The 20,257-nt window shown below is 40.9% G+C and overlaps 1 protein-coding gene across 2 annotated transcripts; it reads right to left on the minus strand.

Moving 5' to 3' along the window:
* Positions 1–3,370: 3,370 nt before the first annotated feature.
* On the minus strand, positions 3,371–15,631 carry QPCT (glutaminyl-peptide cyclotransferase). Of its 2 annotated transcripts, none has more exons than XM_059468252.1 (7): positions 15,451–15,631; positions 11,560–11,706; positions 8,901–9,182; positions 6,192–6,368; positions 5,247–5,346; positions 4,667–4,783; positions 3,371–3,777 (listed from the first exon to the last, which is right to left on the minus strand). In XM_059468252.1, exons 1-7 carry the CDS (start codon positions 15,550–15,552, stop codon positions 3,632–3,634), a joined length of 1,071 nt encoding a protein of 356 aa, XP_059324235.1. In that variant the 5' UTR covers positions 15,553–15,631; the 3' UTR covers positions 3,371–3,631. The 2 variants fall into 2 exon arrangements, with proteins under 2 accessions (XP_059324235.1, XP_059324234.1); XM_059468251.1 differs by having other exon boundaries at positions 6,192–6,371.
* Positions 15,632–20,257: the final 4,626 nt, after the last annotated feature.

The following is a 20,257-nucleotide window of genomic DNA, read 5'->3' on the forward strand; positions in this document are numbered from 1 at the left end:
AACGACAAGGGAAAAGTGGTAATTTGTGTACAAGATTTTACAGTTACCTTTCCCTATATTTGTTTAAGTGATGCTCTCGGGTGATACTTCAGTCTCAATGAGCAGGTATATGAAACTTCAGATCTGTTTTGCTGGGTCTACTACCAGGGTTGACTGGGTCCTTGCAATAATTCTATAGAAAGTGGTTTTTTGTACATTTTGCCTTTTCTGTGTAATGCTGTTAGGTGGTCAAAATCTAAATATTTATTTGATACATAGTGAATAAGAATTGATAAATTATATCATCTTCACTCCTAATGCTAGGAGTGCTGTCTCAGCTAGAGAGAAAAGAAGACTGGTTCTTGCTGTCATTTCTGTCTGCCAGAGGATGTGGCATTGTTACCCCCTTAAGTTGTTCCAGCTGTGATTGCACAGGACCACATCACTTGTAGGTAAATGCATCCAGCTTTAGAGAGTTTGAGGGGCATGTACCGTTATCTGCCTTCAGAGTCTTGTGAGAAACTGCCTTGTCCTGATACAGAAGGAGCCAGAGCTCCTATCACAAGACAAATAACTACCATAATATGGGGGTTTTTCAGCTTTACGTGTTGAGTGACGGCTCTTGAGTTCATTCCGTTCTGCATTCCCTTAACCCTGGTGATAACCACAGACACCTTTGGCACACAAAGCCAGTGACAGCCTTTTGTGGCTGGTAAACTGATTTTTATTCCCTTCCCCTTGACTGAGATGTGACAAATCCTTTTCAAGGTGAGAACCTGTGCAGCAATTCCTCTGATTAGATTAACTGAAGTCTTCTATTGATTTCTAACCCTTGCTGCCACCATACAGCAGGGGAGGAGAAACTATCCAGCCATAGGTTTTTCAACACAAAGCCTCCCTCTGAATTCTGGACTGATTATCTGTCCTGTGCTTGTCCAGACCCAATGGATCTGGATATTTAGTCATATGCAGTGTTGAAACTGAGAGTAGAAGAGATACCAGTCCTGGTCTCTTCACTTTATTTTTTGTTTTCTGGGCATTTTATGAAATAACTTTGACTTTGTCCTACCTGCTTGTTCTCCACTGCCTTGGTAGCAATGAAAATCAACCTTGTGCCATGTCTGCCTTGCTGGCTACTTCTTGTGCTTTTAGGAACTTAGATTCTTGGATTCACATGGTTACTAGCTTGATGTAAGTTTTCCTTCCAGCAATTATTTTTTAAATGAATGATGGGTCATAGAAATTGCTAAGATGATGACCCATCACTCTGTAACTAAACTTTTCCAGGGCTAGCATCCAGTTAGGAGATGGCCTTTTTTTCCTGTACCAAAAAAACCCCAAATGAAATCCAGGAAGGGAAGAAAAAAACCCCGAACATTTTCATGTTTTCTTCATATTTTGAGAAATATTGAATCATATTACAGCAACCTGTGTCTCATTGCCTTGGATTGAGTAAACATAACTCGAGATAAACATAACTTTTACTGCATGCTCAGGCAGTAAAAATTTAGTGACAAAATTGACATGATTTGGAGTACCACATGGTTAAATTATGGCTTCAGCTAAGTCTTCATAGAGATTTAAAAAACCCAGGCTTTTCCCAGTTATAACAACCCTCTGAACCAGTATTTCACAATGAAGCATGTTTTAAGTTAACTTTCAAATTCTCAAAGAGGATTTGAGAATTTGAAGCAGTCCACACTGCAAAATTTGCAGTCCACACTGCAAACATGTACTGCATTTTAAGAGGTCCTGCAAAATATGAAATACCACAAGAGTTTGCCAAAACAAATCAGCCACACAAATTCATGTTTAATATTTCTATATTTAGCCATTCTGTTACCTTTCTTCACCACTTGGGAGGGTATGAAGGTGCCTTATAGTGCTCAAAGTATTCAAACTTCAGAAGATTTAATGTCATTTTCTAGACTATTTTCTCATGGGCTGAAGTAGAAGAGAATATGATTATGAAGAGTTCAAGAAACTTTGATATATTTACACAGATGTACAGTAACACCTGAAAGACATCTGACTGATTTTTTAGAATTTTCATAGTGTTCTATTTCAGAAGTTGCAGGTAAGACAAATGTTTCTCACCAATGTTAAAGTGATAGGAAAACACAAAATGCTTTTGTTTCATCTTTGAGCTACCAAATCAGAATTAAATTTAAAATCAGATCAAATTTAATTTTCAGGCTATCCTGAAAATGATCCTATTGTAATAGAAAAATTTTACAAATTTCCACTGCTGTAAATACCTGTTTCTGTAACGACTTTATAATATAGATATAAATATAGTCTTAGGCTCCAAAATATTTGTCTTAGGCAAATGATAAAATACAGGTCAAATCTGACATGCCTAAAACTCCATTGCTTACCTCATTTTTAATTCTCTTTGCTCAGGGTAGAACTTCGCCGGGAAGAAGTTTGGAGCAGTAAAATACTGACTTTTTTTCCTCAGTTCATCTCCTATCAGCTTGATTTTTTTTCCCCTGTAAAATGCTCTCATCCTTTTCTCACCAGTGGAAACCACAATTCTGTCAGTAGCTTTTGAATATTGTTCTTCTGTCTTTCATTGATCTCGTTCCAGGCCTTCTTTTTGCAAGTGTTACAACAGATTTATCTGTTGAACAATTCCAGTAAGGAATGTAAAAGCACAGGGTTGTTAAATTTGTATCTTTTTGGTGCCTAAACTGCTGTCTTGCTTTTAATAACATTTTATTTTTGATAGCACTTAGCCTTTAAAATTGTATTTAGATAAACTATAGTTTCTAAAGTGATCACTTTCCTGATATGAGTATTTTTGTTGTGGTCTGTATTAAAAACAGCAGATGGGTGGTGGTTTGGAGGTTTTTTGGGTCAAATTATGAATGATTCTCATGTGACTGAATGGCGTGTACTGGGTCATTGCTCCCACACACCACCTGATCTTTTGTTTATATTTCCTGTGTCGCAGTCAAAGCACAGGGAAACCCCCACAAACCTTCCTGTTAGGATCACCCCCACCACTCTCCATCAACAAGTATCCAACAAATGATAGGGGCAAGGCTGAGTTTGGGTTATTGGTCTGTGTTCTGGGGGTCAGCTCTCTGCAGAGATAAAGCCTTGCAGCCACCTTTGTAGGGGAAGGAGGAGAGGGACCAGAGAGGATTAAAAATCACACCTGTGTGTCAGGAGTTCTGGCAACTCATTTCAGCATGAGGTGGTTTTGTTCAGCCCAAAGTAGAAGTCTGCTATGATGTGATTTTTGCCTCTTTTGATAACATGGTGTAAATTTCTGTAGCTGAACACTGCAAAAGTTGGTCCCACCTTGTAAAAATGTATCATACAATTAAGTCATGAGGCATTCCCTCCTGGGATCACAATACCTGACAAAAAACAGTGATAACAATTTGGAAAGATTCTGGAGGTTTTTTATTTAGACACAAAACATGGAAAGATCAAATTCTTTCCAGGCTGAGCTAGGTCTTATTTAATGGTATCTTATTTGGCTACTGGATCAATGGGCCGTGAACAGCTCAATCAATAATCAGTCTAGCAAGAGCTATCACATTTTTCTTCACCTTGATACTCTCCAATGCAATTAAATAGCAAGTGTGAAGGTGGGCAAACAGTAGTGTGAATGGAATACAATTTGTTGATGTTTTGTCTTTCAGAGGTTGAGATATTCCAGTACAAACACTTGCAGGATTTTGTTGAGATTGTCAATAGTGGCTTTGTCAAGGTTTTCTTCTGTGTCCTTCATGGTATGCCATACTGCAGGAAAAGGGGATGGAATCAGATGCAGGACTGGAACCCCTATAAAAAGGAAAGTGAAATTTGGAGAAGAAATGTTTTAGAAGTTCTGTTAAGCCAACTGATACTTCACCATTTAGCAACAGAGTCAGGTAACTACTCAATAAGCTTGCTTTATAGGGTGTGTCCCTGCAGCTTCCTTTTTCCTTCTCTTGTTTTGATGCTTGTGACTGCATCCCATCATTAAAGAGTGTATTGTGTAAAGCTGCCACCTTCCTTTCCTTTAAGTACTTTTCCCTCCTCCTACTTTTTTCTTTTTCTTTTTAAAATAATCTGTAGCTATTTATTGGCGTTTTTTTTTTTTTTTTTTTCCAAGATTCTTTAGGTTTTGTGTTTAGGAGCTACAGTAGGACAGAGAAATCACTGCAGCTCCTCAAAATGAAAACTGATTACCATGTTTTTGGGATACTGTTAAGACTGAATATTTTTGAAGCATTTTTCTAGTTCTCTACATAAATGGTAAAATAGGGTTTCTTATTTTTACTCTGTAAAATAGAGACAGTGTTGCCCTCAGATAAAGGAACTGTATCACTGCATGTATGTGTATATATACATATATATATACATACACACACACACATTAAGCCACCTATATGTACTGCAGCTTTGTAGGTAGGTAAAAGAGGAATGAAATCAGTCTTCTGCTTCCCAATTGCTTTTGGGGAGGAGCATTTTTTTCTCAGCCTCTTTCCTGTTTCACTTCTTTTTCTCTCTGATTTTTCAGCTGCACACCTCTAAGGAATTAATTTTTTTCATTAGGTAATACATTAAAGCTCTAAAGCTGGATTCAGAAGCCTCAAGTTGGGACAAATAAGCTTGAAAAATGAGAGCATATGCACTTGCTCATTTACTAAATTAAGCATTTCTTACTGAATATAAGAATTTCTGGTACCTCTTAACAAAAATGGAACATGATCATCTTCAACCAAGCCTCGATGTAAATTACTGCGGAAATATTGACTTGGAACAGGGTGATTCTTCAGCAGATTCATGTTGTGTAGCTTTTGCTCTGTAATGCACAATGAAAGTGATTATTACAATTTTTGGACAATGAGGAACGTTGGCAGGTTTGAATTATTTTTCCTCACACATGGAAGCATTTTCCATGGCACAGTAGAGACTGTCTTTTGCATTTGTTTAATATTTGGAAGACTTCAGAACTGGTGCTGTTACCATAATTTTACAGAAGTGAGAACAAAAACACAGAAGTGAAGCAGTTGCCAAGTGTCACAGAATGACAATCAGCAATATAATGTTTTGTTGCTTTCAAATGTCTGAGAGTCTTCCTCAGTTGTTTTATTAACTAAGTATCAAAATCTTCATAAAGGTTTAATATTTCACATTTACATTATCAAAGATTCTTACTGTAAACCAGAAAATTAATCTAAAAATCTGATTCACAGGGCTTAATATATTCAGCAGCTACTCACTTGGTTTTGAAATTAATTCAAAACCCATATCCTTTGGCTTACCAATTGCTTGAAGCCTCTGAAACCATCGAAGAGTGTTTGGAAAATAATTGGGAAAGACCGGGTTTCGTGCACCAATTAAATCCAGTAGTACAAACAGGTCCTAGACAAGAAAGACTCTTTAGTGCAGAACTCTTTCCTATAACATCATCAGCAGTAATGAAACTCTTGGTGTCCTGTACAGCTCATGAGCAGGTCTTCGCTAGCCCTGGCCAAAGATCTGCCTTTCCAGCATGGTACTGAGGAGAATTCACTAGCAGAACCTGATTCCAATCTGATACATTCTGCTGTCTTCCCAAGGAGAGCAAGGTTAGGCTATTCCTCTGTTCCTCAAGCTGAAGCAGGCTGCATAGCCTAGCCTGCAATTTGTGTGTTATATCTCTTTAAAACAGCGGTAGGTGGGGAGAAAGAAGAGGAAATTGCTTTTTCCCCTGAGAACAACAAAGTCTGTCAAGGGAAAGACATTTTATGAGTCACAAGAAGCAGTGACACAAGTGCCTCAGCAGTAAACAGGGAAAGTAGAAGGCAACAGACAACCAGAATGTTAGTAGGAATCAGAGGGATACAGAGGTTGCTGTAGCTTAGTACTGAGCTAGGGGAGATTTGTTCATAGGCCAATGCTGTTTGTGCTCTTTCCTTATCACTTTGAATAATCTTTTCCTGAAGAAGGTGGGTATCCTAGTTTATATTCTAATAAACTGTGTATTTTGATATTTCTATGGCTCCTCCTCATACTTGCATGCAGCAGGTCTAATCCCATGAAAAGCTCTTCCCAATTCTCTAACATATTTCACAATGTTTCCAGAAGCCTGCTTCTTCCTTTAACTTCAGTGGGGTCGTGGTTTCTTGGGAATTTGGCCAGTTACCTATTAATTAAATATTTTTATAAATGCCATTTACTATTGTTCCTTAAGGAGGAAAGTCCTTAGGAAGGGAAGAGCCACTTACTATGCCCTGCAGCTGGTTTGTGGTTGTTGAACCAGGTGGGTGTGGGGTCGATGCCATTTTTTGAGCTAAGTGTTGAGATCCATAGAGGGAGTCGGAAGGGGACCACCGAACAAAGGCTTCTTCACCATCAAAAAAGATCAGCTGAAGGGAAAGGTCTGGTCTTGATGTTGAGCTGGCCTGCTGGAGGAAGTTAAAAGTAAAACTAAGTGATTCTGGCCAGAACAGTAAATAAAGGGCAAATACTGTAGTTATGTAAGTAACACAGATAAGGATGTATTTTCAAGGTTCCTTATGCAGACCTTCCTTTGGATGTTATTATGGTGTAATAGTGGTAGTCATCAGTCAAGGTAATTGCTATTTATCTAACACAGTGACACATTCTCCAGTCTCATACAATTTTGGTTCTGGATAAAAGTTTCATTTCTGACTTAGGAGGACATGACCTGAGTGTTGAGACCTGCAAAACCAGGTAGCAGCAACATTATCTCAAATAATGAGGGGACATGTCAGTAACAACAACTGATGGGAGTGCAAATATCGTCATTTGATTGCATCACAAGGATTAATGTAATTGCTACAGCTGTGCATCAGTGGAGGTGAATTATGTATTTGACAAGTTGATGGTTCTTTCAGCCCCTTCTTTTCATTCAGGGGAATTGGAAGTCACGGAGGTAATTCTGTGCTAAACCAGAGCAAAGAGAGTGGATATGTCAGATATGTCTTTTCCTTTCAATAACCAAAATATAACAGCACTCAAACCTGAGAATATATATGACAAATGTGTTTAATGTCATAAAAAAGACATTTGTATGAAATTTCTTCCTAGTGTAGAGGGAATCTACTATCTGAATCCTCATTTCAATTGTCAGAATTTCCTAATAATCCATAGCCCAGAAAATCCCCGTCTGGTTCCAATAAATGAACAGTTTGAGAACTGTAGTCTTGACAGTCGCTTGACAGTCTTTAAGCCCTCTATGAATTAACACTGCTTCAAGTAAAATTGCATGATGTGGTTAAAAAGGTGGGGTCACTGGCAGCAGTCATGTCCTGTATGGGCTACAACTCCCAAATAGCTGGAGCTGATGCCATCTGAACAGAAGCTTCTATAAAATGTCAGTCATGCAGGCAAGATGGTATTGATTGTGCTCACAGTGGTATATTGATTTCTCTAATGGCAATGGCTTGCTGCCCTTTGTCCTTTGCACATGACAGCGCTCTGTGGGCAGCAGTCATTTTGCATTACATTCTGCAGGAAACTGTATCAGTGCTATTTGAGTTTTAGAAAGTAGTACTTGTGTTATTATTACTATTGCTGCTTAACACATTTTAATAACGAAGAGAGTCTTTGCCCAATAATTTTAAACTAACTCTGGAGAAGTATGTTATAACTGGAGAAGCATCAAAACAAAAATCACAGTTTCAAGTCAAAGTATAAATAGATTTGGCTGAAAACATAGCAAAGTCTGTTGTGCTACCATAAGCAGAGCAAAAACATCATAACTAATGTATTAAGCAGATGGATCCCAAAGTATATTTTGTTAACAGACTGTACAAGTGATAGCCTGTGAAAAGTCATTAGTTGCCTTTTTGTCAAATGCTGTCATCTTAGATGATAAAAAATAATTTTCACTGTAAAATAGTGTATTCATAGTGAAAAATGTCAGTCTTTAAAGTCAGTGTGCAAGTTGTTTCATAAATACTCACCGGGCAAATTTATTATAAATGAAAGCCTATGTATTACAGGACTTTTTTTGGTTTGTTTTATGATTAAAAATATTGGCATATTCTTAATGTTCTCATTCTTAAATATTCACATATCAGAAGGCACCAAATCAGTTTCTGGAACTCCTGTCAACAAATAATTCTAAAACCTGAGCTGAGTGTACTCCTGACACTTTTGTAGAGTGTCTCTCACATTTGAGAGACCTTTTCCTGTAACACCTCTGCAAACTTATGAGAATTATTTTTCTGTAAATACTGAATACTGAACCAGTAGATGGCACTCATGAATCCAAAATCCTACAAATCTGTAATGCTACAAGCTTTAAGAGTTTGTAGGCTCAACAGATTTTTGTGCCTAGCAATTGCAGCCCTTTGAAACAGATTTTCATAGCATAGGTAACACAGACTGATGACATTATACTTCTTCCATAAAAAAAACTATTCAAATTTGTAAAAAAAAATTAAGAAGAAAATCTTTGTGGGATGAGGGGACCCGAGTGTGACTCATCTGCAGAACAATTAGTTCATCTCTGTCTCAAAGCAGAATGCAACCGAGAGATTTCTGCAGGATTCAGAAAGCAGCAAAGATTTTCAATGGCCCTAGATGTTACTGGATAGGACAGGAACTTGTGAGTCAGGTTCTGTGCCTTTTAGATAGAAAGTAGCATTACACCTTTCCAAGTCTACGAAACATCTATTATTCATGTATCATTTGTTCTTTTTAAATGGTATATGTTTATATATAATTTGTTCTTTTTAAATGGTATATAACTTTTAGATATCCACCCTTTTTATAAGAAATTTTAATGTGACAATATAATTTAGAGTAGTAGATACTGATCTCTGTTTGTTCTTGGAGTCAATGGGAGATTTATTACAAGCACAGCAATCAGAGAACCCAGCATGCAGGCTATGGAAAAGAATGTGGAAATGCCCTGAGGCCTGTTGCTGTTGGCAAGGCAAATGAAAATGAAACAAAAGAACTACCTTGATTAACTGCAGCTCGTTATCCAGGGCCCGTGCCAGCTCCAACATCATGGCACAAGGCACAGCTGAATCAGTGGCTCCCACAAACACTCTGCCCTGCCACTGTTGTCCAAAGAATTTTGAGTCGTAGTGGCAAGCAAGCACGAGATGGCGTTTTGCAGAGGGCTCCAGAGTGCCAATAACATTTGAAAAGGTTTTATAGCCATATGGTGTGTATCTCTGAAATGTATCTTCTTCAATTTCCCAACCAGCCTTTAATGCTTGAAGACGGTCCTTGATATGCTGCAATTATAAAAAACAATCAGGTTAATATTTCTTGCTTCAGAAAGATGTTGCAGACAAATTGTTATTAGCTAATTAATAGTGGCTCCTAAGCTTATTTCTGTAAGTTCATGGTGTTTTAAAGAATAAACTTTATAGCAAAAAATGTAATATCACTGTATAACTTTGCTACCTGAGCCTCTGACTGCCTCATTTGCTTTTTATTTCTTCCCTTTGACCTTTCTTTTTGTGAGTGTGAAGATGTTTTGAATTATTGCTGGTTATTATGACACATTAAGATCTTGATCTCTAAAGTTTTCAGGCCAGTGTCTTTTACAGGTGTAACTAGAGCAGATTTAATGTTAATATTTTCAGAGCTTGACCCAGATGTGCCTTTAAATTGAAAGTCAGAGTTGGCTGCGGAGACCTTGTTGTGGCTGTTTAGACAATTACCACACAAAGATGCCACAGAAGTATAAGGGGAAAAAAAAAAAAAAGCTCTTTGTGTTGGTTGGTTGGTGTGAGGTGGCTGGACTTCTAAGCTTCTGTGAAAAATCTGCCTTTCAAGTGACATAAATGGTTTACAAGGCCATAACAGATAGGTAGATTATTTTAATTAAAGAAAGAATGACACATTTCAGAAGAGCGTTTCAAAAATGAAATTCTATAAGTGTAGCTCATATAAAGATAAGAATTGAGACAATCCATAAGGCAAATCATTAATTTTAGCTATCTTTCTGCCTGAAGAGAATACCTCTAACAACCCCAGCTATACTTCAACCAGAGTTCTGGCTAACTCATATTAGAGGGACATCTCTGCTTCTCTGTTGAGCAACTTATTTTTGTGGGTCCCTAGAGAGCTTCTTTGAGGCAGATTCCTCTCTCTTTAAGTAAACATTAGGAAAAGCCTCTGAGGGGGAAATAGACTTTGAAGACTTGTTCTGCTCTTAGGGAAGTCAGTGGGAATGATAAAAAACAACAATATTGCCATAGATATTAGTGCTAGAACAAACTTCCATTTTGTTTGTGGTCACCCACTAAAAGCTTTTACAACATGTATGGTCTATCAGCTATCAGTAGGCAGAGTGAAGGATGTCTGTTAAGGACTGAGGGCACTATATAAGCCTGGATGGAGCTCCCAGTAGCCTTTTTCCCTATTCTGATGATTTTGTGTCAACAAAGAAGTATAATCCATTTCAAACTCCATTGCTGTGTTTTGACAATAGAGGACTCTTAATTTTTTTTTTAATTTAATACATGCTGTTACCTTGTAACAGGATGATCCATTCTATTTTGAACATAATCTGTGGTTTTCTAGCCTAGGCTCAGCTGTTTTTTTGCTTTTCTTCCTTTTCCCCCTTTCACTTGGCTGCCTTCCAGAGTACTGCTAAAGAAACCACAAAGCTAAATCTACAGAGATGTGCACATACACACACACACACACACACACACAATGCATAAAAAGGCTGCATTTTTCCAATCTACCAATTCCTGAGTAGCAAATAAATGTATTGTAGCTGGGGCTGTCTTAGAGCTGTTGAGTCAGTGCCCAAAGGGCAGATGCAAGCTAGTGGGATGCTGTGAATGTCTTTAGTAAACTCAGCTGTACCATTGTCTGCCTCCTGCTTGGCTGATGGGGTCCGGAGCCAACATGGACACTGTCCTGAATTTGCGCACGCTGTGAGTGCAGAGCAGAGGGGCTGGCAGAGCAGCAACGCCATTGTGTGACAGCTTCTTGTGGCTCAAAGACAACGTGCTGGAGTCTTTCCTGCCTTGGGGCCAGCTGCAGCCTGGTTTGTTAGCCCAGCATCAGGACGCTGCTGTGCTTGGGCCAGTGGAGCTGCTGTGGTTCGTGGATCAGGGCTGCACTTTGTTGTGCTGACCATTTCATCTGCCTGCCCCTTTGGGCCCCTCTGACCCCCTTTTGTGTTGATACACCCATCTGAGGCAACACTCCAGAGCACTGTAACAGCACAGGACAGGGCCTCTCCAGAAAAAGTGTCATTTATTTCATCCCATGCATGGTCTCGGGTTTGAACCAGTGACCAAAAACCTGCTCATGTGAGGGAAAGGACAACCACTGTGTTGTACTTTGGGTACCAAACCTGGGGCAAACTTGTTAATTTAAAACATTATTAAAAAAAAAAAATAACTTATTTTCCATCATGCTATGCAGCCCTGGGAAATAATGTCAGCTGATGTGCAAGCTGTGTCATGTTGGCACTATGCGGTCTAGACTTGAACAATGATAGAGTTCATCCTACTGAATTAAAGGAATTTCTGTGGCACTGTCTCTTTGGTAGGGGTCACCAAAGATGTTACCAGAATATAAATAATAATAATAATAATAATAATATATAGTAAAGATGTTAGAGCTTGTCAGGAAGTGTTGTCTTACCTGTCGCACAATGTAACTTCCTTGTGATCCCGGGTATCTTTCTATCAGGATAGGGCGCAAATCATTCTCCCACATTTCAGAAATATCTGTGTTGGCCACAACTTTTTGAATAGCATCAGAACTTAAAATTCTTGGTTGGTGAGAATACTGCAGAAGGTAGAGAGAAGAAGAGTGCTATAACTATTACTAGGCCTTTTTAACCAGTTTTCTTCATAATTACAATAAAAATGATATATTGTGCTACTTTAATTTATTCCAAACAAAACATAATTATTAAACCCTTTTCACTCAGAAATTACTAGCTTCTCTTTCATTTCCATACAAAATTTGCTAGTATTTAAAGTATGGGAGAAAGTTTTACCTACCAGCTAGCTGTAAAACCTGAACCTATGAATGGGTTCTCTGTTTCCTAATATCTAAATTATATATGTCATGTCCAACCACGCCACCTTCAACCGAGGTTTCTATTGAGACAAACACCAGAAGCTTTGTTTCCAGTAGTAGTATTTAGCTTTATGCTGTGTGCTGTGAAGAAATGCCTAAGGTAAGTCACGCCCAGGGGGAGCTAGCTGTGTCATTGTGGTCTCTGCCCACAGTGGCAGAATGAGTGTGACTGCACAGAATGCTGCGGCTCCTCTGGGGCTAGCTGGGGCATTTGTCAGCTTGGTGACACATGGGTTAACCTCAGATCCGACAGTTTGTCTCCTGTGGCAGCCCCTAGTATGTGACCCACCTCCCAAGTGACTTCCTTTCTGTCGCCCAAGCACAGGCCTTTGGGGCTGTATCAGGTGACCCAAAATGCTTGAGACATCCTTATGCAGCTGGCAAAGGCACATCTTAGATGTGCAAGAGCTCCATAGAGCTCTGCAGTGGTAGCCGAATGCCAGGTGGGATTCCCAAGGACATCTCAAATGCCCCTTTAGACACCGGGTTTGAACCTATCCAATCTCTAGCAGTTGTCTCCTCAGAAACTTCCTGTGCCACTACTGTTTTTACAGATTCCTGTTTCAGGCACTATCATTCCATTCCTCATTTATATCACAGGGTCTTCCCTCTACTCCTGTCTTTCTAATGAAAAATACTGCTTTGTTTATTTCTTCTTTGATCAGAACTGCCTTACATGACTGATCAGACTTGCTGTCCTTCCATGTACCTTGTCTGTGTCATCCTTTCTAAGATGAGCAAAAGGAGTGAAAATGGAACATGGGCAAATCATAGTTTATACTGTAGGACAATGTTATTTTTTATTTTATTCTTTTTCTTTCTTCAAACTGTTCAACAGCTGACTTGCTTTTGGGATGCTCCTGCATCAAAATGACATTTTCATACATATCTGTAGTCTAACCCTATCATTGTATGTGTTAGCAAGGAATAATTCACTCCTTTTCTACTCGTGTGTGTCATTTCACATGTGTCTGACACAACACCTAAAACCCATTACCTGGCCAGAATGTGAACTGACCTCGAAAGTCAGGTATCTTATTACCAATTATCTTATTACCCTAGGTGATGAATATTGTTTAAAAACAGGGGTTGCCTCACTATTTGACTTTTTTCTACTTTGTTTGTGTTTGTACAAGCAAGTATGAGCACAAGTATTTTTTAGACTTCACTGCAAACATTTAATTCTACCCTTCTCTTGTTTCCTAGGTGTTTATCTCTGTGTGAACCTTTCCTCTATTTCCACTTAGGTTTAGCAGTGAAATTAAGCAGAGGGCTGACACAAAGACGCTGAATCTAGTTGTGCCAATTTTAATACAGTGTTTAAGGCTGAATTTTAAGACTGTAAGGACACCAAAATTTAAGATGGGCAGTTAGCATTTTTATGGCTAGCAAATTTATACATAGATTAAAGAAAAAAGAAAAATTATATCATTTCATCTGATATGAAGATGAACTTTTGAAAGTTTGGAAATTATACCATGGAAGTTGTAAAGCAGTCTTTTGAAATACTAGAAGTATAATAAGGTGCAACTTAAACCAGTGTAGAAGAGGCACAGAGAAGAGAAAATGACAGGGAGCTGTTCAGTTTAGGAGGAGCGGGCTGTAAGGGGAGAGTGAAAAACAAAAGCTTTGTACTTTGGAAGAGTGTAGGAGGACAATTTACTTGAGGAAGTTCAGAAAATCTGCAGTTGAACAAGAGAAGAGCATGCCTGGTAATTGGGGTCATCAAATCACTCGGTAAAGAAACATTATTAAAGTACAAATACATGAAAATACTTCAGAGGAGAGGAATCAATTTCCATTTCTAATGATGGAGATATCTTCAAATTTGGGAAGTGAGAGGAGTTACAAAAGTGGTTATGAAATAAAAGAGAAGCAAAATAAGATTTGTAAGTGACTCATTCTTTACAGTGTTGGTCAATCCCTACTTAGCCACAACAGGGAGGCAGAACAGTATCTTCATGACAGGGTTGTCACTAATCCTGCTCTACTAAGCTGTACAAAACTGCAAAACTTCGAGTTCTACAAGTAGCCCAGGCTTACCTGTAGGACTTTGAATTTCTGGCTCACATGTCCCTCCAGGGACAAAGAACAAAAGTTGTTGAAGGACAAGAATTTGATGAGAAAGAGGAGGTTGTTCTTGCTCAGTGTGTGCACAGGTGGAGGAGCTGAGGTGATATGGTTCTGTGGCACTACTGACAGCACTGCTGGGGAGACTGGCTGGTCAGAATGCAGCCAGCTAAAGAATGAGGGGATGGGGCTCAAGGGTGCTGCAAAAAGGAGCACTGGGGCTGTGTGATTGTTCATTGACCAGCATGACTAAAGATTCACCCCTGCATGTATATACTATATATGTACATATACATGTATTGTGCATAATTACAGATATACAATCTATACATGAGCTATATATATACACTATATGAGCTATACACATATATATGTATGTAGTGTAAGGTACAATTAATAGAACAGAATGAAACAGTATCTCATTAACAAAGCAACAAGCCAAGATTTCCTTGAATGGGGAGGGGGGGATGAGTTAAAACAAGGAGAAAGGGAGTTACTAAGGGGAAGCATGGAAGGGTGTGAGGGAAGCCTCATTTTATCAGCTTGTCTATTCCGACTTGAGGAATTCAGTCGCTTCTTGCTGAACTTTGACTTCTTCTACAAACACTTGGGGAATGGCCCTAAAAGTATATTTTCTGTTTGGAAATTCCTGAAGGGTTTAGTTGAATGTGGTTTGCAGTTTTAAGCTTTCCTACGTTTCACGTGGTTTAGTTTCATAATGAAACACTAAGACCTGCTACATTGAGAAATCTATGGTTTAAAGCTCACCACTGTTTAATTAAACCGTATCTCAAGATTCCTTTTTTCACTAGTTCACACAGCAGTCTAAATTAGACACAATATGGTACAAGTCTACAGCATATTAGAGCATTGTATCTTTTCAAAACAATTTTGTACCGGCTATCAGCACATGCCTACTTGCTTTTCCTAGATACATGTGCATTGCTGCTGAAAGCTATCTGTCTTCTCAAACTAAGTCACTGTCCTCTGAATCAACATGGTCACAATGAAAGTTGGAGTATAGTAGAATGTTATAAGGAATACAATTTCAGATTTTGGGTTTCCCCTTAAATTCAGTAACATTTCAGACCGTGACAAAGCTTATCGCTCTTGATGCCCGGTCCCGGGCGGTGGGAGATGACAAAGCCAAACGTGTGAGGAAGATCTGCTCGTAAGGCTTAGGAGGGAAGCCATGGCACCCACCCTCACCTGCGGGACGGCGCCAAGGGCGAGCCCAGCCCAGATTCACGTTGGAGGCCGGGGCAGGAGGGATGGGGCCGTCCCCGCGCCCAGCCGCTCACCCCTGCCCGCCGGGAAGGCGCTGCCCCCGCACCGAGGGAGAGGCGAGAAGCGCCGGGAAAGGCGAACGCGACCCACCTTCTCCTGGGTCCACTGCGCTCCGGCGTCCCTGCCGAGCGCCGGGGGCAGGCAGGCGGCCAGGCACAGCGCCCCGAGCAGCCGGGCGGCGACCCCCGCCATCCCTTCCCTCCGCCTCGCCGAGTGCCGGGGGAGTGAAGGAGAGAGCGGCGGCTGTGCCGACGGAGGCGGCGCTGAGGGAAGGAGGCACGGAGGGAGGGAGGGAAGGAAGGAGGCACGGAGGGAGGGAGGGAGGGAAGGAAGGAGGGACGGAGGGAGGGAGGGAGGCACGGAGGGAAGGAGGCACGGAGGGAGGGAAGGAGGCACGGAGGGAAGGAGGGAGGGAAGGAGGCACGGAGGGAGGGAAGGAGGGAAGGAGGCACGGAGAGAGGGAGGGAAGGAGGCACGGCGGGAGGAGGCAGCGGCAGGAGCGGCGCTGGCCGCAGGAGCCGCAGCCGTGCCAGCCTCTCGGGCAGCCCGCGTTCCCCCGAGCCCGGCCCGTCAGCAGCGCCAGGGGCTGCCTGCGACCCGGCCCCCTCCGCTCCCCCCTGCCCCGGCCGCCGGGCAGCCAGCGCGGGCAGGCACTCGTGATTCCCGCCGTGGGAAAAGCCGGAGCCTGCGGCTTTTCCCTGAAAGCTGGTTCTATGTTCCGAGGGGCAGCTCGTGATCCCTCGGCCTCCAGGCACCGGTGGGAGCTGCGGGCGCTGCCATGGGGGAGGGCCGCGCTGATGGAAGCTCGGAGCCGGTATTCCTTATGAAGGGTGGGACAGCAGAGACCACGGAAATGCGAAGGGGTTTAATTCATTAATTTACAAGTTCTTCTTATGATCTTTTTTAGGCCTAAAACAACAATACCTGCTAAAATGAAAACCCACTCTTCAGGCTTTAATTTATGTAAATTTTTTTTCAGGTTTTAATTTATGTACTTTTATTATCAACCAAGAACAAAGCAAAATCTGTGGTGAGGTGGTATTTTGCAGTACACCCATTTAACTTAATTAACCAAAGATACAAGTGTCTGAGTTTTTGTCCTCTTCTTTAGGTGATTTGACATCACCGTTCTTGCTCTAGAATGTTGTAGAAAACATCTGTCTATTCTGCATCACAGATATTATATTTAAAGTCTCCGACTTTTATATATTTCTTAAAGTTCAGGCTCAATCTCAAAACAAAAGAAGAAAAAGAAGAGGTGAAGGAGGGAAGCAGCAGGGGTAATAATTTTGCTGCTTGTCAGCCTTGTACTGGAAAGCCTCATCCTAGTAACTACAGCTTTGCGAGTAACAGTGATGTTGGAGAAATGGAGTGATTTGTGATTTGCAGATTGTTGACCCAGATTTCACAGGGTTCCTAGAAAAGCTGGTGGGTCTGCCACCCAGCGTACAGATGACATCTCTGGTGGTGATAGCTTTACTACAGATCCTTCTAGCTGATACTCAGAATGTGGCTCTGTCCCTTTTTTTCATATATGGGAAAACAAAGAGTTAATTTAAATTGGTGCCTTTTTTTTTTTTTTTCCATCGTGAAAGTCCACACAGTGCTTTGTTAGGAAATTGTTCCAAATTCACAGCTGAATCACTGGTTAACAGAAAGAAATGGGCAATTTTTTGATTACCAAGAAAAATCAGCATGGTTGACAGATTTTTAGACAAAAGCCCCAGCATGTCAGAGATCAAGTCACGGGCAATTAGTCTAAATCCCACTACCAAGATGATGGCGATCCCAGCAGAACTACACTACAGAACAAAAATCTGTTGCCCCTCCATGAGATTTCCTGTGGTTGGCTATACAATCCAGATGCTGGACAGAATTCCTGGGTGATGTGCCAGGGTTCTCATACAATTTAGCAGAAAAGAAAATAAATACTATAGCTACAGGAGAAATCTGACAAGAATATGAGTCAGGACTAGCTAACACTGCTTTTCCCTAAGGGATTGTGGTTGCTCTGAGGGTTACAATTATTTGATAGATTACACATTTGGCTAGTGTAAAGTCAGATTAAGGCAGTGTTAATATCACCTACATGGGAAACACACATAAAAATGTAAGTGCTGGACCAGATGTGATCTAGAGAGATCAAACAGGATTTTTTTAAGGGCATTACTTTCAAAATTTGGAGTGGGGAAGTCCCTTCTCATAACCACCCCATAAAGTTCTGTGTCTACAAAGAAGACTGAGGGAAGAACAACAGCAAAAAAGTACATGCAACAGAAATCAGCTGAAAACTTCACAGCTGAAAACAGAATTACATAACTATTTAAATATGCAAACTTTAAAATAAAAATCAGAAGTGAGGGGCATTTTGTTTTTCCAGGGATTTATGAAGGAAAAAAATGTGTTGTTTAATCCCGCTCCATACCACCTAATAGGAAATGTGTCAACAAATTTCTCAGTGGCCAGCTGTTCTATTACATACATTTTAAATAGTTGTGTTATTACTATGAAAAATCAAATAGATGTAATCAGATACCATGTAGAGGGGGGGGGAAAAGGGTACTTTAATTGAAGATAGCACAGAGAATGTGTGACAGTATGATCTGTACATCGTCCCTTCCTGTGCCCAGCAAGCGACAGCTGGTGTGACAGTGCCATCTACTGAAGTCCCGATGGACAGTGGATGCAGGCACCTCTGGCGAAGCCTTTTCCTTCTGCTCACCCTCCAGCACACCAGCATTTCAGCCAAACCGCCCTGGGAAGGCAGCTGAGGCCGCGGGCTCCGTCACTGCCGTGCCTACCAGCCCTGGAGAGATGCACTGCCCGGCGCTGCTGCGGGTTCAATGCGGTTTAACGCAGTTTAATGCGGTTTAATGCGGGGTTAATGCGGTTTAATGCACGCAGTTCTCTCCCGAGGGGGAACTCCCGCACCTTCCACCGTCACAAATACAGTTTGAATGCCTGCCTCCCCCGTGGCAGGGAGAGCAGAGGAAGTCTGGTTTGCTGCGGTTTGAATCCACATAATAAAAGGTCATTTCCAATCCAAAAGGCTGGATGGAGCTCCAAGCAACCCAGTCTAGTGGAAGGTGTCCCTGCCCACAGCAGGGAGGGTGGAACCAGATGGTTTTTAAGGTCCCTTGGAACCCAAGCCACTCCTGATTCAATAATTTTGAGCCTCAGCTGCGGCTGATTTGCCAGCAGCAGTGAGGCAGCAGAAACAGCCTGAGATTTCCAGAGCCCAACAGCCTGGGCTGCTGCAGCCTCAGAAATGCACAGGCAGCTCTGCCAGCCCAGAGGGAAGGGCTGATGGTGGGCCCTTGGTGGGGGGACGGTCACAGGGGAGCACAGGGGCCTGCAGGTGCCCGCTGCTCGTGTGCATCCTGTGGGCTTCAGCTGCTGCTGCTCATCCCGGTTAGCTCATCCGCTGCTCCTCTCCTTTATCAAGCTGTGCAAGCAACCTGCTTGGTGATTCAGGTTACAGAGAGCCTGTTTCCATGGCTTCTCAGACAAAGCTTTAATAAGTGGGAAGTGTGAAATGTGTTAGGTTTACCCCAAAGCCTTATTTAGGAAAATAACTTTATTTTGGAGCCGATACAGTTGAATTCTATATATGATATGAATGAAGCTACCTATAGATTAAAGGATCCATGAGATCATTCCTTAAACTTGGGGGCGGGGGGTTAAGTGAATTCCAAAACTCAATTACCTAGAATTTTGAATACGAATATGGATTTTGTTTAATAAAAAAAATATGTCCAAAATGGATGTTTATACCAAGGTAAATTTTGATTCTATGTTTTGTAAGTCTATATGAAACTTTTCACTGGTTGGTGTGGAGGTAGATGTTGGGACAAAGTTCAGCTAAGGGCTCAAACCAAGATGATGAGGTAATTCATAGACATACCCAGATTTCAGAATTTTATCCAAACCAAACGTGAACTCCTAGCTTTTTTTTCAGTTCCCTTATGGGAGAGGTTGAGTTGAGAGAGTGAGAGAGAAAAGAGACAATGAACAGGAAAAAGAATAAAGAAAAAAAAAAGGAAAAGCACTTCTATATTCTGTCTATAGAGATATTACTTCCTCTTTTTGCAGACATTTGTTGCAGATCTTGCAGATCCTAAATAAGGGCCTTTGCTATGCAACATCAGGGTAAAAACAGTGAAAAATAATCATGGCAGCGTGTGCTTATGGAATTTCTCAGGCAAATGCCCCAGTAAACTCTCCCAAGATGTTGCCTTGAATATGAAAATATTCAAAACATTAGATTGGTGAATGGAAATGAATACATGATGTATCCACTTTCAGATATGAAATAACCAAATGCTAGAGGTATTATTTTCAAACTGGAAAAACTTCATGCATTTTTAGAGTTATAAAACAGTTCCAAACGCAGTTTGTTTATATAGCCCTTGTGGTCCATACAGAAAACCAGTTTTTTGTTTATAAAAGCAAGTAAATACAATGAAAGTCACCCATTTCCTAGTATCTTGTAAATGTAAGAGAGCGATTTGTAAAGCACAGCTGGCTTCAGCAGGGAAAGCTGAGCTGTGAAAGTAAACTAACCATCTGAGGGAATGATGTGGGCTCAGAAAAAAAAATAAGAACACTGATGAAATCCACAGGAAATCACTAATTATGGTAGTCATAAAAATAACAAACCAGAATGCTTGCCCTGTCAATTACTGCAGCCAGGGCTAATGCTGTCATGATGCTGCAATCACAGAGTCAGCTGTGCATGTGCACAGATGGGTGTGCTGCTCCAAACACAGATACTGAATGCAGAGCTGCTTTCAGATGTGTTTTACACATCTTTACAACAGAGATCTCTACAAACAGAACAGGGTTTGGGTGCTTCAGCGATATTTGTTTAATAGAAAGTAACACCAAAGAAGTACTT

This window comes from Ammospiza nelsoni, chromosome 3 (genome assembly GCF_027579445.1).
Source record: "Ammospiza nelsoni isolate bAmmNel1 chromosome 3, bAmmNel1.pri, whole genome shotgun sequence".
NCBI lineage: Eukaryota > Metazoa > Chordata > Aves > Passeriformes > Passerellidae > Ammospiza > Ammospiza nelsoni.

Excerpts from the sequence above, each read along its gene's own strand:
- QPCT (XM_059468251.1), bottom strand. The coding sequence starts at position 15,552 with ATGGCGGGGGTCGCCGCCCGGCTGCTCGGGGCGCTGTGCCTGGCCGCC. Across the intron at positions 6,372-8,900 it reads ACGAGCTGCAGTTAATCAAG|CAGGCCAGCTCAACATCAAG; the intron begins GTAGTTCTTTTG and ends AACTTCCTCCAG. Across the intron at positions 5,347-6,191 it reads CAAACCAGCTGCAGGGCATA|GACCTGTTTGTACTACTGGA; the intron begins GTAAGTGGCTCT and ends TTTCTTGTCTAG.